The 22,983-nt window shown below is 51.4% G+C and overlaps 5 protein-coding genes and 2 long non-coding RNA genes across 11 annotated transcripts; 6 read left to right on the top strand and 1 right to left on the bottom strand.

Annotated features, from left to right (window-relative positions):
* Positions 1-1,224: 1,224 nt before the first annotated feature.
* On the top strand, positions 1,225-9,599 carry LOC142990112 (uncharacterized protein C1orf50 homolog). Its single transcript, XM_076139855.1, has 4 exons — positions 1,225-1,401; positions 7,519-7,650; positions 7,913-8,198; positions 9,463-9,599. Exons 1-4 carry the CDS (start codon positions 1,240-1,242, stop codon positions 9,597-9,599), a joined length of 717 nt encoding a protein of 238 aa, XP_075995970.1. The 5' UTR covers positions 1,225-1,239.
* LOC142990106 (uncharacterized) lies at positions 2,929-5,180 on the top strand. The gene is made up of 3 exons (XR_012960740.1): positions 2,929-3,053; positions 4,825-4,940; positions 5,083-5,180. It is a non-coding gene; the product is annotated as an uncharacterized LOC142990106 (long non-coding RNA).
* LOC142990105 (uncharacterized protein C1orf50 homolog) lies at positions 5,292-9,729 on the top strand. The gene is made up of 3 exons (XM_076139849.1): positions 5,292-5,439; positions 5,718-5,912; positions 9,544-9,729. Exons 1-2 carry the CDS (start codon positions 5,380-5,382, stop codon positions 5,901-5,903), a joined length of 246 nt encoding a protein of 81 aa, XP_075995964.1. The 5' UTR covers positions 5,292-5,379; the 3' UTR covers positions 5,904-5,912; positions 9,544-9,729.
* A 30-nt stretch (positions 9,730-9,759) lies between these two features.
* ap5b1 (adaptor related protein complex 5 subunit beta 1) lies at positions 9,760-19,103 on the bottom strand. 5 transcript variants are annotated; one of them, XM_076139842.1, is made up of 8 exons: positions 18,878-19,103; positions 18,760-18,807; positions 17,799-18,587; positions 14,876-17,696; positions 12,998-14,713; positions 11,590-12,829; positions 11,100-11,273; positions 9,760-10,917 (listed from the first exon to the last, which is right to left on the bottom strand). In XM_076139842.1, the coding sequence occupies exons 1-4, from the start codon at positions 19,013-19,015 to the stop codon at positions 15,789-15,791; spliced, it is 2,883 nt and encodes a 960-aa protein (XP_075995957.1). In that variant the 5' UTR covers positions 19,016-19,103; the 3' UTR covers positions 9,760-10,917; positions 11,100-11,273; positions 11,590-12,829; positions 12,998-14,713; positions 14,876-15,788. The 5 variants fall into 5 exon arrangements, with proteins under 5 accessions (XP_075995957.1, XP_075995958.1, XP_075995959.1 ...); XM_076139843.1 differs by having other exon boundaries at positions 11,100-12,829; positions 12,998-13,171; positions 13,474-14,713; XM_076139844.1 differs by having other exon boundaries at positions 11,100-12,829; positions 14,876-15,049; positions 15,312-17,696.
* Positions 10,631-11,673, top strand: LOC142990111 (uncharacterized protein C1orf50 homolog). The gene is made up of 4 exons (XM_076139854.1): positions 10,631-10,746; positions 10,854-10,968; positions 11,122-11,253; positions 11,566-11,673. Exons 1-4 carry the CDS (start codon positions 10,631-10,633, stop codon positions 11,671-11,673), a joined length of 471 nt encoding a protein of 156 aa, XP_075995969.1.
* On the top strand, positions 14,701-15,347 carry LOC142990107 (uncharacterized). Its single transcript, XR_012960741.1, has 3 exons — positions 14,701-14,778; positions 14,868-15,029; positions 15,288-15,347. It is a non-coding gene; the product is annotated as an uncharacterized LOC142990107 (long non-coding RNA).
* A 43-nt stretch (positions 19,104-19,146) lies between the features above and the next one.
* Positions 19,147-22,867, top strand: nuf2 (UF2 component of NDC80 kinetochore complex). Its single transcript, XM_076139846.1, has 13 exons — positions 19,147-19,561; positions 20,063-20,137; positions 20,226-20,302; positions 20,570-20,631; positions 20,728-20,825; positions 20,977-21,050; positions 21,129-21,222; positions 21,309-21,371; positions 21,473-21,610; positions 21,686-21,826; positions 22,063-22,238; positions 22,333-22,468; positions 22,685-22,867. Exons 1-13 carry the CDS (start codon positions 19,265-19,267, stop codon positions 22,790-22,792), a joined length of 1,539 nt encoding a protein of 512 aa, XP_075995961.1. The 5' UTR covers positions 19,147-19,264; the 3' UTR covers positions 22,793-22,867.
* The last annotated feature ends 116 nt before the right edge of the window (positions 22,868-22,983 follow it).

Genomic DNA, 22,983 nt, shown 5'->3' with positions numbered 1-22,983 from the left:
TTATAAAATTGACTACACCTACAATGTCAGTCATAACCTCACTTAATTCAGAGGAAATGTGTCTTGATGCCAGTGCTTCCCTGTGTATAACGCAGTGGGTCCACTCAGCATTAGGTGATGCCTTCTTGAGTGCCTGAAGCCCTTTTCTTATCCCTGCCATGGTCTGTGCACCATCACTGCAAACACCAATGCAGTTCTCCCACTTTAGTCCATTCTGGGTCAGGAAGCAGTCCAGTATTTTGAATAGCTCTTCAGCTGTGGCTCTGTCTCTTGACATATTTACAAAAAAGTAGATCCTCACACAGGGAGTTTGTCATGTCAAAATGTGCATAAGCAATAAACAAGCAGTCTTTGTTGCTGTCAAGTCGCTTCATCGAATTGTAAGGCAAAACGTTTGTCTTTGAGTTTTTCCAAAAAAGTATTTTTCCATTGTGTCTTCTGTGCTGGCTTCGACTCTGTGTTGTGTGTCTGTGTGTGTGTGTGTGTGCGGATGCTCGGTGCTTCATATCTCCAACTATAACAATGAGAGTAAATGGAGCACTACCTGCCATTTACTCTCATTATTACACCTATTTGAGAACTACATGTTGACGTGAAAGCGCCACTGCCACCTATGGTAGCGGCTGTGCAATTGCACATTTTTGTACTGAAAACTGGCAATGAAAAAGTAAATGGTAGTTTCGCCGTGCATGTTCCCCAGGGTCACACGCACGCCCCCCTATTTGAGAAGCACTGGGTTAGAGTGAAACATGAACCTTACTAACAAGGTTAACTAACTGCTATATAACTAACTACTACATAACTAACTCCAAGCTGTAATGTGTTACTGTTTACTAAATGTTTAATGAATAAAAGTGTGTAACTCTGTGGTCTCAGTGATCTAGCTGGTCTCTGTGGTCTCAGGGGTCCCAGCTGGTCTCAGGGATCCTGATGTCACTCTCTCACTCAGCAGTGAGCACTGAGCACTGTGGCCTCTAGGGGGAAACTCAAAACTGTCATCTCTCTCTCTCTCTCTCTCTCTCTCTCTCTCTCTCTTTCTCTCCAGTGACCCTGGTGGAGAGCAGCAGCGCCCCCGGAGGCCTGGAGCTGGTCAGCACCTACAACACTACCCGAATGGGGGACCCCATGGACCTGGTCAGCCTGGCAGCACAAGTGCAGAAGGTGTCTTACCCTGTTACCAGGGCAACCTGAACTTAGTCTGAACCGGTTCCAATCACAGTGTGAACAAATGTACAGATAATGACTCATCACTCAGAGACGAGGAAGGACTGTTGGTCTTGGTGGAGGTATGAATCTCGTCTTCATGTTTTCCAGGCAGACGACTACATCAAAGCAAACGCTTACAACAAGCTGACGGTCATAGCAGATAACATGAGATACCTACAGGAGCAGGCCAAGAAGGTACACACACACACACACAAACACACACAAACACACACACACACACACAGAGGCTCACCTCCAATCATCTTCCTCTGCAGGTGTCAAGCGAGACGCCGTCCTTCATCACGCCGCCTGGTTCTAAAGGTTCTGAAGGTTCTAAAGGTTCTGACGGTTCTGACGGTTCTGAAGGTTCTAAAGGTTCTGAAGGTTCGAAAGGTTCTGAAGGTTCTGAAGGTTCTAAATGTTCTGAAGGTTCTGAAGGTTCGAAAGGTTCGAAAGGTTCGGAAGGTTCTGAAGTGAGATGTTCTCAGATGTTCTCAGATGTTCTCAGATGTAGAGGATGGTTTGGTTTCTTTGTGTCTGAAGCTGCTCGACTCTTTATTGATCACATCTGCTTTCATTCAAGGAAGTGCAATGATGATGAAGATGATGATGATGATGAAGATGAGCTCAGGAATAAAGTTATTAAAGTAAAGAAGATTTGATTAAAAGTCAATATTTGCATTAAAAACCAGCGTGAGTGGGCGAGCGAGTGAGTGATGTCATCTGTGGACGTCGGGCTGTGAGGACGTGATGGCGAGCAGGAAGTGGCTGATGTGTGGGAGGAGCTTCCAGTCGTCCGTTTGTTTTAGGTTTTACGCTTTTCTGCATCCATGGTGCTTCTCTCAGTAACACTCTGAGACTGCGCGCGCACATTAGAATGTTTCATGTATGTGTTTTTATGCCAGACCAGTGACTGATTACAAGAACACAGATCAGATACTTTTTATTTTATTTTATCATTTTATTTTGCATTTCAGGCAGTCCATGACGGGGGTGTATCATCTCTGGGTTTTTTTTCATTTCCTGTTTGTCTGTCTCTCTGTCTCTCTCTCTCTCTCTCTCTCACACAACCTATGATGCGATTTGTTCTAACCTACATTGCTGTTTGACATCATCCTGTAAGTTCTGTATGTACCCTATGACTTCATTGCAAATCCAGCCCACTTGTATTTTTCCTCAGGGTCTATGTATGTAAAAAGTTCAACAACAATAGTAGGCATACCACAACCTGCCTCCCTTCTCTCTATCTCTCTCTCTCCTCTTTCCTCTATTTCTCCCCTAATCCCCTTTAACCTGTATGCACAATGTCAGGTACAATATCTGCTTCAATAAAAACAAATTGCAAAAAAAAAAAAGTTTCATGTTTGGAACATGCTTTTTGTCTGTATTGCCAAATTTAGACCTATGCATTTTAGATGTTTATTTTACAATAGGAAAATCTTGTACACCAAGAGAAAAATCAGTGAGTAGCACTCGAGCCAAGCCGCACGTCAGCTGGGGGATCGATTGCGTTTCGCTGCCCCGTATCTCGAATCGCGCGCCAAGCCGGCGAACCAGCTCCTGAATCAGTCACGTGGTTCGGCAGGGTTCGCGAGTATTGTGTTGGTGACGTATGTGATGACGTTCGCGAGGCTTCGAACGTCATCACATACGTCACCAACACACGCCTCGATACGCGCTTCGCCAAAATCTTCCTCGAGTACTCGACACACGCTTCGAAGCCTCGACACGAAAGGACACATCACTAGGCTTAAAGAGCAGCTATAGATCTGAAACTTCACCCGGAGAGAGAATGGACAGAACCGCGAGTCTGCAGAACCAGAACCAGCCCGGCAAGAACGCCACAGGTAAGAACTTTACGCCGGACTGAGCTGTGAGTGAGGAAAATACAAAGTGTTTACATTAAAACAACTCAGTTAACTTCTAAATGCTTTATTCTGTGCACAAGTGGCGTTCACGTGCTGACGGAAGAAGCGTAAGTCATGACGGGTTAGAGCAGTGCTTCTTAATTGTTTTCTGTCGAGCCCCCCCTAGGAAGAAGAAAACATTTTGCGCCCTCTGCCACGACGATAAATAGTATAATTTGTCTATAAAATTGTTACAAGTTACATTTTTCTGCGACTTCATGCTTGTGCTCCTGCTCCAAAAACATTCTTATCTCCTCTCTGAGTTCAAAAACTTGGGACAAGACTTTCCCTCGTGACAGCCACCTTGCTTCACTGTGAAACAGCACAGCTTTATGGTCCGCTCCCATCTCCTCACAGATAGCAGAGAAAACTCTTGTTTTTAGTGCTCTGGTCTTTATAAAATTGACTACACCTACAATGTCAGTCATAACCTCACTTAATTCAGAGGAAATGTGTCTTGATGCCAGTGCTTCCCTGTGTATAACGCAGTGGGTCCACTCAGCATTAGGTGATGCCTTCTTGAGTGCCTGAAGCCCTTTTCTTATCCCTGCCATGGTCTGTGCACCATCACTGCAAACACCAATGCAGTTCTCCCACTTTAGTCCATTCTGGGTCAGGAAGCAGTCCAGTATTTTGAATAGCTCTTCAGCTGTGGCTCTGTCTCTTGACATATTTACAAAAAAGTAGATCCTCACACAGGGAGTTTGTCATGTCAAAATGTGCATAAGCAATAAACAAGCAGTCTTTGTTGCTGTCAAGTCGCTTCATCGAATTGTAAGGCAAAACGTTTGTCTTTTGAGTTTATCCACCAACTGTTCTTGAAGATCGTCAGCAATGACATGCATACGTCTGGCGATCGTGTCAATGGACAGAGGGATAGTTTTGAATTTTTCGGCAGTTGCGTCATCCAGCATGACAGAGACCATCTCTACTGCTGCTGTGGTTTTAAGACATAGTAAACACACCGGTCTTTCCTCGTCTCCCACCGTTGTCACAGTGAAGCCAAGCGCTACATATGATTCGTCATATTTCCTCGTCTTGGCTTTCGGGATACTTTTGTCTTTGTCATTATCTCCGTCTTTCTCTGCCTTTCTTTTCATCCCTGTTAAGTATTTTTCCATTGTGTCTTCTGTGCTGGCTTCGGCTCCGTGTTGTGTGTGTGTGTGTGTGTGTGTGTGTGGGGATGCTCGGTGCTTCATATCTCCAACTATAACAATGAGAGTAAATGGAACACTACCTGCCATTTACTCTCATTATTACACCTATTTGAGAACTACATGTTGACGTGAAAGCGCCACTGCCACCTATGGTAGCGGCTGTGCAATTGCACATTTTTGTACTGAAAACTGGCAATGAAAAAGTAAATGGTAGTTTCGCCGTGCATGTTCCCCAGGGTCACACGCACGCCCCCCTATTTGAGAAGCACTGGGTTAGAGTGAAACATGAACCTTACTAACAAGGTTAACTAACTGCTATATAACTAACTACTACATAACTAACTCCAAGCTGTTATGTGTTACTGTTAACTAAATGTTTAATGAATAAAAGTGTGTAACTCTGCGGTCTCAGTGATCTAGCTGGTCTCTGTGGTCTCAGGGGTCCCAGCTGGTCTCAGGGATCCTGATGTCACTCTCTCACTCAGCAGTGAGCACTGTGGCCTCTAGGGGGAAACTCAAAACTGTCATCTCTCTCTCTCTCTCTCTCTCTCCAGTGACCCTGGTGGAGAGCAGCAGCGCCCCCGGTGGCCTGGAGCTGGTCAGCACCTACAACACTACCCGAATGGGGGACCCCATGGACCTGGTCAGCCTGGCAGCACAAGTGCAGAAGGTGTCTTACCCTGTTACCAGGGCAACCTGAACCGGTTCCAATCACAGTGTGAACAAATGTACAGATAATGACTCATCACTCAGAGACGAGGAAGGACTGTTGGTCTTGGTGGAGGTATGAACCTTGTCTTCATGTTTTCCAGGCAGACGACTTCATCAAAGCAAACGCTTACAACAAGCTGACGGTCATAGCAGATAAGAGAAGCAACCTAGAGGAGCAGGCCAAGAAGATACACACACACACACAGGCCAAGAAGGTACACACACACACACACACACACACACACACACACACACACACACACAGGCCAAGAAGGTATACACACACACACACACAGAGGCTCACCTCTACTCGTCTTCCTCTGCAGGTGTTGGAAGAAGCCAAGCAAGACGACGACCTTCATCACGCTGCCTGTAACATCGTGAAGAAACCAGGCAACATGTACTTCCTGTACCAGAGACCGTCTGGACAGAAGTACTTCTCCATCATCTCACCTCAGGTTGGTACCGCTAGATCATTCTGAGTGAAAACAAAGACGTTTCTGTGTAAACGTTGTGCCTCAGCAGCATAAAGGTGCTGCCTGAGCTCGTCTCAATGCCACAACTTCAAACACTGATATGAAAACACAAGTAGGGAGATCTGACTCTGCAGAAAAGAGTCTGAGGATCATCTGACCTCTGGTTCTTCCTGTGTGTGTGTGCGTGTGTGTGTGTGTGTGTGTGTGTGTGTGTGGGGGGGTCTCTCCTCATGTCCTCCCCTCCTCTCTCCTCTCCTCAGGAGTGGGGCCCCAGCTGTCCTCACCAGTTTGTTGGCGCCCACAAGCTTCAGCACGACATGTCCTGGAGCCCCCTGGAGGAGGTGGACAAGAGGGACGCAGAGATCGCCATCATGGACAAACTGCTGATTCAGCAGATCTGCTTTCCTCCACCCACTGGACCCAACTTCAGGGGTCTGAGCGACTAGAGAATTTCCCTTAATTTTCGAATTTTAGGGCCAATAGTGCTTGTTTACATAAAAGTAGGTCAAGTAAGGCAGGGATTTGGGCTTCTGCCGCACCCAAAAAATGCACGTTTTTGGACCTGGCATTGCATGCTGCCCTTACCTCCTGTTGTAGTGCCATTATTAAATAACCATTGCTTGACCACACACATCAAACATACAAGATAAAAAATGTGTTGGAGAGCAGTAGGGTGTGTCTTTTTGCCCCATTACATCACTTTGTTCTTCGGCACCATTTTGACCCCAGGAGCAAAGGAGTTAAAAATTCAATTAAAATCAAATTTCTTCTAATCATGAAGAGGTTAGTATCAAACAACCCCTATAAATTTCAGACCATTTGATGAAAGAAAACACATTTTATCAACTTTTTAGTATTGTATGGTCCTTGGGGTCAATTTGACCCCGAGGACGTGACGAGGGTTAAAACAACTCAGGTAACTTCTAAATGCTTTATTCTGTGCACAAGTGGCGTTCACGTGCTGACGGAAGAAGCGTGAGTCATGACGGGTTAGAGTGAAACATGAAGCTTAGTAACAAGGTTAACTAGCTACTACATAACTACCTACTACATAACTAACTCCAAGCTGTAATGTGTTACTTTTTACTAAATGTTTTAATGAATAAAAGTGTGTAACTCTGTGGTCTCAGTGGTCCAGCTGGTCTCTATGGTCCCAGCTGGTCTCTGTGGTCTCAGGGGTCCCAGCTGGTCTCAGGGATCCTGATGTCACTCTCTCTCTGTAACTATCTGACTATCTGACTATCTGACTCTCTCTCTCTCTCTCTCTCTCTCTCTCTCTCTCTCTCTCTCTCTCTCTCTCTCTCTCTCTCTCTCTCTCTCTCTCTCTCTCTCTCTCTCTCTCCAGTGACCCTGGTGGAGAGCAGCAGCGCCCCCAGTGGCCTGGAGCTGGGCAGCACCTACAACACTACCAGATTGGGAGACCCCATTGACCTGGTCAGCCTGGCAGCACAAGTACAGAAGGTGTCTTACCCTGTTACCACCGCAACTGGAACTTAGTCTGAACCGGTTCCAATCACAATGTGAACACATGTACAGATAATGACTCATCGCTCAGGGATGAGCAAGGACTGTTGGTCTTGGTGGAGGTATGAACCTCGTCTTCGTGTTTTCCAGGCAGACGATTTCATCAAAGCAAAGGCCTACAACAAGCTGACGGTCATAGCAGATAACATGAGATACCTAGAGGAGCAGGCCAAGAAGGTACACACACACACACACACACACACACACAGACCAAGAAGGTACACACACACACACACACACACACACAGACCAAGAAGGTACACACACACACACACACAGACCAAGAAGGTACACACACACACACACACAGGCCAAGAAGGTATACACACACACACACAGGCCAAGAAGGTACACACACACACAGGCCAAGAAGGTACAGACACACACACACACACACAGACCAAGAAGGTACACACACACACAGACCAAGAAGGTACACACACACACACACACACAGGCCAAGAAGGTACACACACACACAGGCCAAGAAGGTACACACACACACAGAGGCTCACCTCCACTCGTCTTCCTCTGCAGGTGTTGGAAGAAGCCAAGCGAGACGCCAACCTTCATCACGCCGCCTGTAACATCGGGAAGAAACCAGGCAACATGTACTTCCTGTACCAGAGACTGTCTGGACAAAAGTACTTCTCCATCATCTCACCTCAGGTTGGTACCGCTAGATCATTCTGAGTGAAAACAAAGATGTTTCCGTGTAAACGTTGTGCCTCAGCAGCATAAAGGTGCTGCCTGAGCTCGTCTCAATGCCACAACATCAAACACTGATATGAAAACACAAGTAGGGAGATCTGACTCTGCAGAAAAGAGTCTGAGGATCATCTGACCTCTGGTTCTTCCTCTGTGTGTGTGTGTGTGTGTGTGTGGGGGGGGGGGTCTCTCCTCATGTCCTCCCCTCCTCTTCTCTCCTCAGGAGTGGGGCCACAGCTGTCCTCACCAGTCCGTGGACGCCTACAAGCTTCAGCACAACATGTCCTGGAGCCCCCTGGAGGAGGTGGACAAGAGGGACGCAGAGATCGCCATCATGGACAAACTGCTGAGCCAGCAGACCTGCTTACCTCCACACACTGGACCCAACTTCAGGGGTCTGAGCGACCAGAGGGGAGACCAGGGGGGGGACCATGGGGGAGACCAGAGGGGGGGACCAGAGGGGGAGACCAGAGGGGGAGACCAGGGGGGACTAGAGGGCAGACCAGAGGGCGGACCAGGGGGGAGACCAAAGGGGGGGACCAGAAGGGGGACCAGAGGGGAGACCAGGGGGGGGGACGAGAGGGGAAACAGAGGGGGGACCAGGGGGAAGACCAGAGGGGGGACCAGAGGGGAAGACCAGAGGGGAAGACCAGGGGGGGGACCAGGGGGGAGACCAGGGTGGGGACCAGAGGGGGGACCAGCGACTGTGTGAGGTTCTGAAGGTTCTGCTGGAGTCTTAAGGAGGACACGTTCTCAGATGTCCTCAGATGTTCTCAGATGTAGAGGATGGTTTGGTTCCTTTGTGTCTGAAGCTGCTGCTGTTTTATTATAAAGTTATATTCATGATTCAACCCCTTAAAGTGATTTTACTGTGAAGAATGAAACAAAACCCAAACATCTGAAATAAATCAACTCTTTATTGATCACATCTGCTTTCATTCTGTCACGTGATTATTGACTGTTCGCAAAGCGGAAGTAGGCGCCCCCTGCTGGCCCGGAGTTACTTATTTGTTTCAGCTACAACCGAGCAGAGTTTGGTCCTTTTACGTTCTTTCCAATCACATTGAAGTGAGAAAGTAAATTAAATACAGGTACAGGTACAATATTTAATAATAATATAAGTCATTGGCTTGACGTTTTCATTGTTATCATTGTCTTTGTCTTGACCTGACTCCGGTCCCGAAGGTAAACCCCGCCTGTGTCGCTCTGTAGAGCCGCTGGTGTTGCCCTGTAGTGTGTGTGTCTGTGTGTGTCTGTGGTCGGGACGCTAAACCTAAACTTGGCCACCGTTGATTGTGCACCGGTGTCGTGTTTGTGTGGCGCATAAAGGGTTAACGCCTCACAGGTCTGCGTGTTGTCGGCCTCAGACTCGCTGTGTTTCCATGGTTACAGATGGCCCTAATAGGTTGTAAATAGAAAATAGAGGAGTCAGTTAAGATACGTTCAAAGTTGATCCTGGAAAAGTCACAAAAACGCCAGAGTGAAGTTTAAAATGCAGACTCATTGTTCTGATGGGGAGAAAAGTCTGAGTGAAGTAGAACTCAGTCTGATGTTTGGGCTGATTGGCTTCTGTTTCCGTGTAAACGTTGTGCCTCAGCAGCATAAAGGTGCTGCCTGAGCTCGTCTCAATGCCACAACATCAAACACTGATATGAAAACACAAGTAGGGAGATCTGACTCTGCAGAAAAGAGTCTGAGGATCATCTGACCTCTGGTTCTTCCTGTGTGTGTGTGTGTGCGGTCTCTCCTCATGTCCTCCTCTCCTCTTCTCAGGAGTGGGGCCCCAGCTGTCCTCACCAGTTTGTGGGCGCCTACAAGCTTCAGCACGACATGAGGGGGGACCAGGGGGGAGACCAGGGGGGCGACTGTGTGAGGTTCTGAAGGTTCTGCTGGTTCTGCTGGAGTCTTAAGGAGGACACGTTCTCAGATGTCCTCAGATGTTCCCAGATGTAGAGGATGTTTGGTTCCTTTGTGTCTGAAGCTGCTGCTGTTTCATTATAAAGTTATATTCATGATTTAACCCCTTAACGTGATTTTACCTTGAAGAAGGAAACAAAACCCAAACATCTGAAATAAATCAACTCTTTATTGATCACATCTGCTTTCATTCAAGGAAGTTAAAGTGCAAAGATGATGAAGATGATGATGATGATGAGCTCAGGAATAAAGTTATTAAAGTGAAGAAGATTTGATCACCTGCTCACCTCCACTCATCTTCCTCTGCAGGTGTCAAGCGAGACGCCGTCCTTCATCACGCCACCTGGTTCTAAAGGTTCTGAAGGTTCTCAAGGTTCTGAAGTGAGATGTTCTCAGATGTAGAGGATGGTTTGGTTTCTTTGTGTCTGAAGCTGCTCGACTCTATTGATCACATCTGCTTTCATTCAAGGAAGTGCAATGATGATGAAGATGATGATGATGATGAAGATGAGCTCAGGAATAAAGTTATTAAAGTAAAGAAGATTTGATTAAAAGTCAATATTTGCATTAAAAACCAGAGTGAGTGGGCGAGCGAGTGAGTGATGTCATCTGTGGACGTCGGGCTGTGAGGAGCTTCCAGTCGTCCGTGGCGATGTTGAAGTGAGCGGCGTCGCTCTCGGGCCGGATCTTCATCAGCAGGTGAGACCTGGGCGGGAGGAAGAGGAGCACCTTGTACTCGTCTCTGTCGCCCCGCTCTGACACCAGGTAAGGCAGGAAGTGCTCGTCCACCAGCGCCGGCAGAGCCTCGTCCTCCAGGGTGCAGCAGAAGAGGCTGACAGCGGCGGCGTCCTCAGCTTCCTCCTGGCGCTCGGAGCAGATTTCCTCCCACAGTCCTCTGAACACGCCCAGTGGGAGGTGGCCTCCCCAGGCTGGAGGCACCGGCGGCGGCCTGAAGGTCTGATGGAACGCCACGTGGACGTCGGGCAGTGGCGTGTGCCAGGTGAGGCCATCCTGGCCGGTGAAGATGGCGCTGCAGCGGAGCGTGGTGGGGAACGGGCGGCGGGGCCTCAGCTTGAGCCTCACCGGGGGGCTGGACTTCTCTCTGAACAGACAGGAAACGCTGATGTCGCCCAGCGGCTCGTAGTGAGCGTCCTTCAGGTCGAAGTGCAGGCGGACGCTGAAGATTTGGTCAAACTGCTAATGACTCATCGCTCAGGGATGAGCTAGGACTGTTGGTTTGGGTGGAGGTATGAACCTCGTCTTCGTGTTTTCCAGGCAGACGACTTCATCAAAGCAAAGGCCTACAACAAGCTGACGGTCATAGCAGATAACATGAGGTACCTAGAGGAGCAGGCCAAGAAGGTACACACACACAGGTTAAGAAGGTACACACACACACACAGGCCAAGAAGGTACACACACACACACACAGGCCAAGAAGGTATACACACACACACACACACACACACACACACACACACACAGAGGCTCACCTCCACTCGTCTTCCTCTGCAGGTGTTGGAAGAAGCCAAGCAAGACGACGACCTTCATCACGCCGCCTGTAACATTGTGAAGATACCAGGCAACATGTACTTCCTGTACCAGAGACTGTCTGGACAGAAGTACTTCTCCATCATCTCACCTCAGGTTGGTACCGCTAGATCATTCTGAGTGAAAACAAAGATGTTTCTGTGTAAACGTTGTGCCTCAGCAGCATAAAGGTGCTGCCTGAGCTCGTCTCAATGCCACAACATCAAACACTGATATGAAAACACAAGTAGGGAGATCTGACTCTGCAGAAAAGAGTCTGAGGATCATCTGACCTCTGGTTCTTCCTGTGTGTGTGTGTGTGTGTGTGTGTGTGTGTGTGTGTGTGTGTGTGTGTGTGTGTGTGTGTGTGTGTGTGTGTGTGTGTGTGTGTGTGTTGTCTCTCCTCATGTCCTCCTCTCCTCTTCTCAGGAGTGGGGCCCCAGCTGTCCTCACCAGTTTGTGGGCGCCTACAAGCTTCAGCACGACATGAGGGGGGACCAGGGGGGAGACCAGGGGGGCGACTGTGTGAGGTACTGAAGGTTCTGAAGGTTCTGCTGGAGTCTTAAGGAGGACACGTTCTCAGATGTTCTCAGATGTAGAGGATGGTTTGGTTCCTTTGTGTCTGAAGCTGCTGCTGTTTTATTATAAAGTTATTCTTTCTGAAGGTTCTCAAGGTTCTGAAGGTTCTAACGGTTCTGAAGGTTCTGAAGTGAGATGTTCTCAGATGTTCTCAGATGTTCTCAGATGTAGAGGATGGTTTGGTTTCTTTGTGTCTGAAGCTGCCCGACTCTTTATTGATCACATCTGCTTTCATTCAAGGAAGTGCAATGATGATGAAGATGATGATGAAGATGAGCTCAGGAATAAAGTTATTAAAGTAAAGAAGATTTGATTAAAAGTCAATATTTGCATTAAAAACCAGAGTGAGTGGGCGAGCGAGTGAGTGATGTCATCTGTGGACGTCGGGTTGTGAGGACGTGATGGCGAGCAGGAAGTGGCTGATGTGTGGGAGGAGCTTCCAGTCGTCCGTGGCGATGTTGAAGTGAGCGGCGTCGCTCTCGGGCCGGATCTTCATCAGCAGGTGAGACCTGGGCGGGAGGAAGAGGAGCACCTTGTACTCGTCTCTGTCACCCCGCTCTGACACCAGGTAAGGCAGGAAGTGCTCGTCCACCAGCGCCTGCAGAGCCGCGTCCTCCAGGGTGCAGCAGAAGAGGCTGACAGCGGCGGCGTCCTCAGCTTCCTCCTGGTGCTCGGAGCAGATTTCCTCCCACAGTCCTCTGAACACGCCCAGTGTGAGGTGGCCTCCCCAGGCTGGAGGCACCGGCGGCGGCCTGAAGGTCTGATGGAACGCCACGTGGACGTCGGGCAGTGGCGTGTGCCAGGTGAGGCCATCCTGGCCGGTGAAGATGGCGCTGCAGCGGAGCGTGGTGGGGAACGGGCGGCGGGGCCTCAGCTTGAGCCTCACCGGGGGGCTGGACTTCTCTCTGAACAGACAGGAAACGCTGATGTCGCCCAGCGGCTCGTAGTGAGCGTCCTTCAGGTCGAAGTGCAGGCGGACGCTGAAGATTTGGTCAAACTGCTAATGACTCATCGCTCAGGGATGAGCTAGGACTGTTGGTTTGGGTGGAGGTATGAACCTCGTCTTCGTGTTTTCCAGGCAGACGACTTCATCAAAGCAAAGGCCTACAACAAGCTGACGGTCATAGCAGATAACATGAGGTACCTAGAGGAGCAGGCCAAGAAGGTACACACACACAGGTTAAGAAGGTACACACACACACACACAGGCCAAGAAGGTACACACACACACACAGACCAAGAAGGTATACACACACACACACACACACACACAGAGGCTCACCTCCACTCGTCTTCCTCTGCAGGTGTTGGAAGAAGCCAAGCAAGACGACGACCTTCATCACGCCGCCTGTAACATTGTGAAGATACCAGGCAACATGTACTTCCTGTACCAGAGACTGTCTGGACAGAAGTACTTCTCCATCATCTCACCTCAGGTTGGTACCGCTAGATCATTCTGAGTGAAAACAAAGATGTTTCTGTGTAAACGTTGTGCCTCAGCAGCATAAAGGTGCTGCCTGAGCTCGTCTCAATGCCACAACATCAAACACTGATATGAAAACACAAGTAGGGAGATCTGACTCTGCAGAAAAGAGTCTGAGGATCATCTGACCTCTGGTTCTTCCTGTGTGTGTGTGTGTGTGTGTGTGTGTGTGTGTGTGTGTGTGTGTGTGTGTGTGTGTGTGTGTGTGTGTGTGTGTTGTCTCTCCTCATGTCCTCCTCTCCTCTTCTCAGGAGTGGGGCCCCAGCTGTCCTCACCAGTTTGTGGGCGCCTACAAGCTTCAGCACGACATGAGGGGGGACCAGGGGGGAGACCAGGGGGGCGACTGTGTGAGGTACTGAAGGTTCTGAAGGTTCTGCTGGAGTCTTAAGGAGGACACGTTCTCAGATGTTCTCAGATGTAGAGGATGGTTTGGTTTCTTTGTGTCTGAAGCTGCTGCTGTTTTATTATAAAGTTATTCTTTCTGAAGGTTCTCAAGGTTCTGAAGGTTCTAACGGTTCTGAAGGTTCTGAAGTGAGATGTTCTCAGATGTTCTCAGATGTTCTCAGATGTAGAGGATGGTTTGGTTTCTTTGTGTCTGAAGCTGCCCGACTCTTTATTGATCACATCTGCTTTCATTCAAGGAAGTGCAATGATGATGAAGATGATGATGAAGATGAGCTCAGGAATAAAGTTATTAAAGTAAAGAAGATTTGATTAAAAGTCAATATTTGCATTAAAAACCAGAGTGAGTGGGCGAGCGAGTGAGTGATGTCATCTGTGGACGTCGGGTTGTGAGGACGTGATGGCGAGCAGGAAGTGGCTGATGTGTGGGAGGAGCTTCCAGTCGTCTGTGGCGATGTTGAAGTGAGCGGCGTCGCTCTCGGGCCGGATCTTCATCAGCAGGTGAGACCTGGGCGGGAGGAAGAGGAGCACCTTGTACTCGTCTCTGTCACCCCGCTCTGACACCAGGTAAGGCAGGAAGTGCTCGTCCACCAGCGCCTGCAGAGCCGCGTCCTCCAGGGGGCAGCAGAAGAGGCTGACAGCGGCGGCGTCCTCAGCTTCCTCCTGGTGCTCGGAGCAGATTTCCTCCCACAGTCCTCTGAACACGCCCAGTGTGAGGTGGCCTCCCCAGGCTGGAGGCACCGGCAGCGGCCTGAAGGTCTGATGGAACGCCACGTGGACGTCGGGCAGTGGCGTGTGCCAGGTGAGGCCATCCTGGCCGGTGAAGATGGCGCTGCAGCGGAGCGTGGTGGGGAACGGGCGGCGGGGCCTCAGCTTGAGCCTCACCGGGGGGCTGGACTTCTCTCTGAACAGACAGGAAACGCTGATGTCGCCCAGCGGCTCGTAGTGAGCGTCCTTCAGGTCGAAGTGCAGGCGGACGCTGAAGATTTGGTCAAACTGCTAATGACTCATCGCTCAGGGATGAGCTAGGACTGTTGGTTTGGGTGGAGGTATGAACCTCGTCTTCGTGTTTTCCAGGCAGACGACTTCATCAAAGCAAAGGCCTACAACAAGCTGACGGTCATAGCAGATAACATGAGGTACCTAGAGGAGCAGGCCAAGAAGGTACACACACACAGGTTAAGAAGGTACACACACACAGGCCAAGAAGGTACACACACACACACAGACCAAGAAGGTATACACACACACACACACACACACACAGAGGCTCACCTCCACTCGTCTTCCTCTGCAGGTGTTGGAAGAAGCCAAGCAAGACGACGACCTTCATCACGCCGCCTGTAACATTGTGAAGATACCAGGCAACATGTACTTCCTGTACCAGAGACTGTCTGGACAGAAGTACTTCTCCATCATCTCACCTCAGGTTGGTACCGCTAGATCATTCTGAGTGAAAACAAAGATGTTTCTGTGTAAACGTTGTGCCTCAGCAGCATAAAGGTGCTGCCTGAGCTCGTCTCAATGCCACAACATCAAACACTGATATGAAAACACAAGTAGGGAGATCTGACTCTGCAGAAAAGAGTCTGAGGATCATCTGACCTCTGGTTCTTCCTGTGTGTGTGTGTGTGTGTGTGTGTGTGTGTGTGTGGTCTCTCCTCATGTCCTCCTCTCCTCTTCTCAGGAGTGGGGCCCCAGCTGTCCTCACCAGTTTGTGGGCGCCTACAAGCTTCAGCACGACATGAGGGGGGACCAGGGGGGAGACCAGGGGGGCGACTGTGTGAGGTACTGAAGGTTCTGAAGGTTCTGCTGGAGTCTTAAGGAGGACACGTTCTCAGATGTTCTCAGATGTAGAGGATGGTTTGGTTCCTTTGTGTCTGAAGCTGCTGCTGTTTTATTATAAAGTTATTCTTTCTGAAGGTTCTCAAGGTTCTGAAGGTTCTAACGGTTCTGAAGGTTCTGAAGTGAGATGTTCTCAGATGTTCTCAGATGGTTTGGTTTCTTTGTGTCTGAAGCTGCTCGACTCTTTATTGATCACATCTGCTTTCATTCAAGGAAGTGCAATGATGATGAAGATGATGATGAAGATGAGCTCAGGAATAAAGTTATTAAAGTAAAGAAGATTTGATTAAAAGTCAATATTTGCATTAAAAACCAGAGTGAGTGGGCGAGCGAGTGAGTGATGTCATCTGTGGACGTCGGGTTGTGAGGACGTGATGGCGAGCAGGAAGTGGCTGATGTGTGGGAGGAGCTTCCAGTCGTCCGTGGCGATGTTGAAGTGAGCGGCGTCGCTCTCGGGCCGGATCTTCATCAGCAGGTGAGACCTGGGCGGGAGGAAGAGGAGCACCTTGTACTCGTCTCTGTCGCCCCGCTCTGACACCAGGTAAGGCAGGAAGTGCTCGTCCACCAGCGCCTGCAGAGCCGCGTCCTCCAGGGGGCAGCAGAAGAGGCTGACAGCGGCGGCGTCCTCAGCTTCCTCCTGGCGCTCGGAGCAGATTTCCTCCCACAGTCCTCTGAACACGCCCAGTGTGAGGTCGCCTCCCCAGGCTGGAGGCACCGGCAGCGGCCTGAAGGTCTGATGGAACGCCACGTGGACGTCGGGCAGTGGCGTGTGCCAGGTGAGGCCATCCTGGCCGGTGAAGATGGCGCTGCAGCGGAGCGTGGTGGGGAACGGGCGGCGGGGCCTCAGCTTGAGCCTCACCGGGGGGCTGGACTTCTCTCTGAACAGACAGGAAACGCTGATGTCGCCCAGCGGCTCGTAGTGAGCGTCCTTCAGGTCGAAGTGCAGGCGGACGCTGAAGATTTGGTCAAACTGCGGGTCGGCGTCCTCCGTGTGGCTCAGCAGGAAGTCCAAGTTTATCTCTGAGGCGAAGCCGGCGGCCTCAAACTGAGCTCTGTAGGCGTCCAGCGGCGCGCAGCTCGCCGGCAGCCCAGCCTGAGGCTCACAGGCGTGCGTTTCCTGTGGCGCCTCACGTCTGTCCGCCCCCAGCAGCCTGAGCACGGGCGCGTCCGCCTGATGGATGGTCAGCGTGCTGGTCAGCCCCTCGCTCGCCGCCACGATGGAGGACAGAGTTCGCTTCTTGGCCCTGCAGCCGCCCTCCGTCACTTCCTGCGCCAACACGCCGGCCAGCTTCTCCTGCGACAGCGTGGTGAGGAGGGAGTAGTAGAAGCGGGCGTGGTCTTGGACATCCGTGTCGCCATAGTAACACACCAGGTGCTGCAGGATGTCAGCCAGAGGGATCAGGAGCGAGTCCAGGCTCGGGTGCGTGAGCAGACGACGACACACCTCCAGCACGCCGTTTCCCAGACGCCAGTCTCCGTCGGCGCAGAGCGGCGAGGTAGACGCCGCGATGCTGAAGAGGAAGTCCAGGGTGGCCTGCTGGGAGATTTCCCCTTCCTCTGCCACTCGAGCCAGGATCTTCAGGTGCCAGCTGAGGTCCTGTAGGTGGAGCCGACCGGGCGTCGCCTTGGTGACGGCCCCCTGCAGGGCCCCCAGCAGCCCGGCGGTCCAGCCCGACTCCACCAGCGTCTCCTGCGTCCTGTCGGCCATGTTGATGAGCTGCGGGGCGAGCCGCGCGTGCTGCAGGTAGAGCAGGCTCAGCTGCTCTGTGAGGCCGCTGGAGAACGACTCTACGTGACAGAAGTGACAGAGGAAGAGGAAGGCGGCTCTGAAGAAGGTGACCGCCGCCTCCCGGCTCCCGCTGCTCCGCACCACGCCCAGCAGCGAGGTGAGGAAGTCGTAGAGGTACGCCGGCCCCCTGCCCTCCTCGCCGTCGCCTTGCTCCGCCTCCTCCAGGTAGACCAGGGCCAGCAGGTTGAGGCGGGCGAGCACGGTGGCGCTGTCGTCAAACATGGTGGGCAGCAGGGCGGCGGCCAGGCGGGGCGTCAGCAGCACGGGCAGAGCCTCGCTGATGGGCCGGTTCTCTGGGAAGTGAAGGATGCAGTCCAGGAAGAAGAGCTGCTGGGGCGAGCGGAGCAGAGGATGCTGGGAGAACATGACCAGACGCTTCAGGAGGAAGGCCTCGTCCTCGCTGCTGAAGAGGCTGTCAGTGAACGCGGCCTTCATCAGCAGAGTGCAGTGAAGGAGGCAGACCTGAGGGAGGAGAGGAGACAAGAGGACAAACACTTAGGTGAGTCCTTACATCCTGACCGTGTGTGAAGCAGCACCTCCCCCTCCTCTTCCTCACTCACGTACCTCGCTGGTCCCCAGCAGACGCAGCAGCTGGGCTCTGAAGATGGCCGGAGGGACGCCGGGCACCATGGCGACCACCTCAGTCAGCCTGTGCAGAGCTGCGGCCTGGCAGAGTGGCGTGAGGAGGTAGGACTCCTCTAGCAGGGAGGAGACCACCGAGCGCAGCTCCTTACAGTCCTGACCCGGCTGGACGGTGGGCACCTCCCTCATGGGGCCCAGCAGGAGGGGCGAGAGCAGAGGGGGGTCCTTACTGCTCACAGGACGCAAGCTCTGCTCTCCTTCCCACGCACCTGAGGCGTTTCCTCCCAGCAGAGCCTTGAGGTCCTTGGCTCCGGCTCCCTTGGACAGCAGGTAGACGGCGTTCCTTAAGACCAGCGTGTGGAGCGTGGCGAGGCCCTGGTGCAGCCTGGAGGTCTCCCTCTGCCTCAGGCCGCACAGCAGCTCCAGGCGCTGGAGCAGGAGGCCGGGGCAGCAGGACTCCAGCTCCCTCAGGCAGTCGCAGGCCGCCGCGCGCAACGAGAGAGGAGCGCCGTCGCTCTGCAGGTCGCCAGAGTCCTGGACCATCTGAAGGAGGAGCTCCAGGAAGTCCAGAGAGGCGGCGGAGCGTTTGGTCACGCAGGAGGAGCAGAGGAGCACGGAGGTCAGGGCCAGGAGGAGCTGGGACCGGAGCTGGACCCACCGGGGGGGGCAGTGGGCCAGAACGGACATGAGCTCCAGGCCCGTCTCCTCCCCCAGAGAGTCTGAGGGGCACAGCAGGCCCGGGTACTCACACAGGGGGGTCAGGAGCAGGACCTGAGCCGGGTCAAAGGTCACACAGAGGATTAGGTCATGATGTTGTACAATAAGTCTAAATATTTATGGTTTTATCACTAAATCACACTGAATGACAACAGGTTAGAGAGGTTTCTCCTAAACTATCTGTTCTCCCTCAGCGGGCCTCTGGTGACACCTCTACCCGCCTTACCTTCACTTTGTGCCCGGCTCTGTCGTCCCGCAGCTCCCGCAGCAGCTCGGCCAGGAAAGCCTCCGGGGTCGTGCCCGACAGGAAGGCGCTCGGGCTGCGGGAGAAGGCGGCGATCCTCTCGGTCCAGCTGGCGTCCATCACCGCTCCTCTCAGTCATCACAGTCACCGCACAGGAGGAGGAGAACGACAACAACGACGACGACGACGACAACAACATCCGCTCTTCACTCTCCCGTGGCTGCACTCGTGATTTCATTGATTTCTGTCACGTGATTATTGACAGTTCGCAAAGCGGAAGTAGGCGCCCTCTGCTGGCCCGGAGTTACTTATTTGTTTCATCTACAACCGAGCAGAGTTTGGTCCTTTTACGTTCTTTCCAATCACATTAAAGTGAGAAAGTAACTTAAATACAGTTTTGGTACAATATTTAATAATAATATAAGTCATTGGCTTGACGTTTTCATTGTTATCATTGTCTTTGTCACTTCCTCCCTCCGTCCGCTAGATGGCGAACGAGACAACATTCTATAATCTGGCTGAGCACAGAAGAAACACGAATCGACCAATCAGCGTCTCTGCTTGTTTCTCAGTTTGTGGCGCCACTTTCGTGTTTCTGTCTGGGCGTTTCCGGGTTCGTTTGTTTGTTTGTTTCTCTGCTACGCTTCGTCTAAACGCAGCCATGACGGAAAACACGTTCCCGGTCCAGACCATGGACGCGATAGTGAACCTGTACCGGACCGAAGTTCTGACCGCGCAGGAGGCCAAACATTTCAGCAAGAGCGACCTGACTCCGGTCCCGAAGGTAAACCCCGCCTGTGTCGCTCTGTAGAGCCGCTGGTGTTGCCCTGTAGTGTAGCTCTGTAGTGTGTGTGTCTGTGTGTGTCTGTGGTCGGGACGCTGAACCTAAACTTGGCCACCGTTGATTGTGCACCGGTGTCGTGTTTGTGTGGCGCATAAAGGGTTAACGCCTCACAGGTCTGCGTGTTGTCGGCCTCAGACTCGCTGTGTTTCCATGGTTACAGATGGCCCTAATAGGTTGTAAATAGAAAATAGAGGAGTCAGTTAAGATACGTGTGTGCGTGTTTATGCAGTGGAGTGGATTAAATAGGACTCAGTCTGATGTTTGGGCTGATTGGGTTCTGTAAGGTTCTGTTTCTCATCCTGATCTCCTGCCTGCTGCTGATGGAAGAAGCAGGTTCTGTCTGTCTGTCTGTCTGTCTGTCTGTCTCTCTCTCTCTCTCTCTCTCTCTCTCTCTCTCTCTCTCTCTCTGGTAGCTTCATGCTTCATGTTTCTCTCTTTCAGCCTGAGGTGATTCAGACCATCTACATGCGTGTGCTGCACCTGCTGTACCGCTTCAGACCCGAGTGTCACTCCATGGTGAGGACTCTGTGTCTGTCTGTCTGTCTGTCTGTCTGTGTCACCCTGACTCATCACCACATTAATCTTTATTGTTTAAATCTTCCAGCTTCCGATCTCTGAGAACATTCAGTATCCCTCCTATCATGAAGGCTCCACCTCCATCATGAGCGTCTACATGCGCATGTGAGTCAAACTGTGACTTTAAAGAGTTAATACTAGATAAAGATCCTACTGAGCAAGAGTGTATGGTGTTTATTGTCTGTCTGTGTGTCTCTCTTTTCTCTCTCCCTCTCTCTCTCTCTCTGGTTCTCTCTGTCTCTGTCTGTCTGTGTCTCTCTCTCTCTCTCCCCCTCTCTCCCTCTCTCTCTCTCTCTGGTTCTCTCTGTCTCTGTCTGTCTGTGTCTCCCCCTCTCTCTCTCCCTCTCTCCCTCTCTCTCTCTCTCTCTGCAGGCGTCAGTTCCTCCCCATGTGTTTGGTCTTTGACTTCTCACTGAACGATCTTCTGGCTCCAAGTAAGCAGAAGTCATTTCTCTTCTTCTTCTTCTTCTGATGATTCATTTGTTGCGTCGCCCCTCAGTGACATCACGGTGCTGTTGGCTCCTTTACAGAGAAACAGAAAACGCTGACGGTCCTGAGCGGCATCATGAACTTCCTTCACTTCAGGAAGCAGAGGATGGAGCTCATGCTGGAGAAGCAGAGCAGACTGGTAGGTCAGGGAGGAGAAGGAGACGCAGACAGGTTCAGACAGACAGGTACATGAGGAGCTGACTGGGATATAATGATCTGTGTGTGTGTGTGTGTGTGTGTGTGTGTGTGTGTGTGTGTGTGTGTGTGTGTGTGTGTGTGTGTGTTCTCAGAGGGCAGACATGGACAGACTGCAGTCGTACACTAAAAGCACCATAGAAGCAGAGAGGAAGATCGAGTTGCTGACGTAAGTCGCCACAACAATGACGTCATGGTAACAATGACTTTGATTTCCTTCACTGGTTGCCGTCCCCTCTGTGTTCAGGACCGTCCCTCCAGAGCAGCAGGCGGAGGCAGAGGAGCTGGACGCCGCTCTCTCTGAGCTGCACAGCACCACCATGCACGAGTACCAGGAAGTGGTGAGCAGACATAGCGCCTCCTCACAGAGTCACAGCGTTAGGGTAGAGTCGCTCCAGCTGAAGTTAACGTACACGCTTCCCTCCAGAATGGCATCAACGACATCATCACAGAGCGCAAAGCCGAGATCGCCGAGAAGACGCAGAGAGCCGTAAGTACACGGAGCTGAGATGATTGACAGCACGTTGAGTTCAAACTCTAGGGTTTACTCGTGAGAATGTAACACGTCTTCTTCTTCTGCTGCTGCGTCAGGCTCAGCTGAAGGTCGACATCAGCGGCCTGAAGGACGACATCGGCAGACTCAAGTGTCAGATCGTGGATCCACCAGAGGAGCTGAAGAGCCAGATGGAGAAGATGAAGGAGAACGTGAAGAACATCAAGATCTCCATCGTGAGTAGAGACAGAGAGAGAGAGAGAGTGTGTGTGTGTGTGTGTGTCCTGATGACCTGATGTGACCCCTGACAGGAACAAACCGACGAGGGCACGGTAGAGCTGCAGAACTCTGTGCAGAGCGTGAGTCACACCGAGGCCGAGATCCAGCAGATGCACAACCTGCTGCAGGACCTGGAGAGCAGCATGAACAACAGCAAGCAGCGGCAGGAGGAGGTAACACACACACACACACACACACACACACACACACACACACACACACGCCATGAGAGGTGTGGATCCCTCAGACAGGTGGAGAGCAGAGGCTCCGCCCACATCCACACAAACGTATACGCAACATTTAACCCAAGGCTGGAGGGAGAATCTATAGCCCCGCCCACTTTCACCTAAACAGGAAGTGCCTTTATTGAAGTGAGTGTGTTGTTTGTGTTTGTGTTGTCTGTGTGTAGTACCGCAAGCTCACGGCTCAGTATGAGAAGAAGCAGAAGGAGCTGAAGAATCTGTGTGTGGAGGAAGGACAGATGAAGAGGAGTCTGGCTATGAAACTGGACAAGGAGTCCAAACAGAACATCCGCAGGCAGAAGAAGAAGGAGATGAAGGAGCAGCACGTTCAGGACGTGTTGGGGTATCTGAGCTGTGATGTGTCCTAACACTGATGGAGCTGTGTGTGTGTGTGTGTGTGTGTCTCTGCATGTCCCTGATCTCCATCTGTCCTCCAGGCAGTGTAACCAAGTCCACCAGAAGCGTGAAGAGATGGCCGACAAAATCCAGGAGATCTCCAGAGAGACGCAGCAGCTCAAGGCAAAGATCCAGAGCCTGAGAGACGTCTGCAGCAAGGAGACGGAGAAGGCCCAGGTATCTGCTCTGTCTCTCTCACACACACACACACACACACACACACACACACACACACACACACACACACACACACACACACACACACACACACACACACACACACACACACACACACACACACACACACACTCTTCCTGCTCTGCTCTGCTGGGTCCAGGCTCTGTCACACACACACACACACACACACTTCCTGCTCTGCTCCTCTGTCTCCAGGCTCTGTACGACACCTTGTCCACCTCGCTGGATGAACTTCACAGGAGGAACGGGACTCACATACTGGACCTGAAACAAGCCGTCAACAAGATGTCTGCTAACTTCTAACTCCTCTTCTTCCTCTGTTACATTGTTTACTCTGTTTAGCTCACTGGCCTTTACTCTTTTCACTAATAAAGGATCAAAGGAAATCACTTTGGTGGGTTGGTTCCTTTTTCTGAACTTCACTAAAGGTTTAAAGTCTAAACTACGTCGGTCATTGTTTGAGCTTTGGAGACATTTGGCGTTGTGTGTTTAAG

Source organism: Genypterus blacodes, unplaced genomic scaffold (genome assembly GCF_046128005.1).
Source record: "Genypterus blacodes isolate CSIRO-AG114 ecotype Tasmania unplaced genomic scaffold, CSIRO-AGI_Gbla_v1 ptg000467l_1, whole genome shotgun sequence".
Taxonomy (NCBI): Eukaryota; Metazoa; Chordata; class Actinopteri; order Ophidiiformes; family Ophidiidae; genus Genypterus; species Genypterus blacodes.
This window is presented reverse-complemented; position numbering and strand designations above follow the sequence as displayed.

Bases quoted from the DNA above. Each gene is read 5' to 3' on its own strand.
- nuf2 (XM_076139846.1), top strand. From the start codon at position 19,265: ATGGCGAACGAGACAACATTCTATAATCTGGCTGAGCACAGAAGAAAC. The intron at 20,303-20,569 runs GTGAGTCAAACT...CTCTCTCTGCAG, and splicing joins ATGAGCGTCTACATGCGCAT to GCGTCAGTTCCTCCCCATGT. The intron at 20,632-20,727 runs GTAAGCAGAAGT...GCTCCTTTACAG, and splicing joins GAACGATCTTCTGGCTCCAA to AGAAACAGAAAACGCTGACG.
- LOC142990112 (XM_076139855.1), top strand. From the start codon at position 1,240: ATGACTCATCACTCAGAGACGAGGAAGGACTGTTGGTCTTGGTGGAGG. The intron at 1,402-7,518 runs GTACACACACAC...CTTCCTCTGCAG, and splicing joins TACAGGAGCAGGCCAAGAAG to GTGTTGGAAGAAGCCAAGCG. The intron at 8,199-9,462 runs GCGGACCAGGGG...TCCTCTTCTCAG, and splicing joins ACTAGAGGGCAGACCAGAGG to GAGTGGGGCCCCAGCTGTCC.
- LOC142990105 (XM_076139849.1), top strand. From the start codon at position 5,380: ATGTACTTCCTGTACCAGAGACCGTCTGGACAGAAGTACTTCTCCATC. The intron at 5,440-5,717 runs GTTGGTACCGCT...TCCTCTCCTCAG, and splicing joins TCTCCATCATCTCACCTCAG to GAGTGGGGCCCCAGCTGTCC.
- LOC142990111 (XM_076139854.1), top strand. From the start codon at position 10,631: ATGGCGCTGCAGCGGAGCGTGGTGGGGAACGGGCGGCGGGGCCTCAGC. The intron at 10,747-10,853 runs GTAGTGAGCGTC...GTTTGGGTGGAG, and splicing joins CTGATGTCGCCCAGCGGCTC to GTATGAACCTCGTCTTCGTG. The intron at 10,969-11,121 runs GTACACACACAC...CTTCCTCTGCAG, and splicing joins TAGAGGAGCAGGCCAAGAAG to GTGTTGGAAGAAGCCAAGCA.
- ap5b1 (XM_076139841.1), bottom strand. From the start codon at position 19,015: ATGAAATCACGAGTGCAGCCACGGGAGAGTGAAGAGCGGATGTTGTTG. The intron at 18,808-18,877 runs GAGGATCGCCGC...GCTTTCCTGGCC, and splicing joins ATGGACGCCAGCTGGACCGA to GAGCTGCTGCGGGAGCTGCG. The intron at 17,697-17,798 runs GTACGTGAGTGA...CTCCTCCCTCAG, and splicing joins GTCTGCTGGGGACCAGCGAG to GTCTGCCTCCTTCACTGCAC.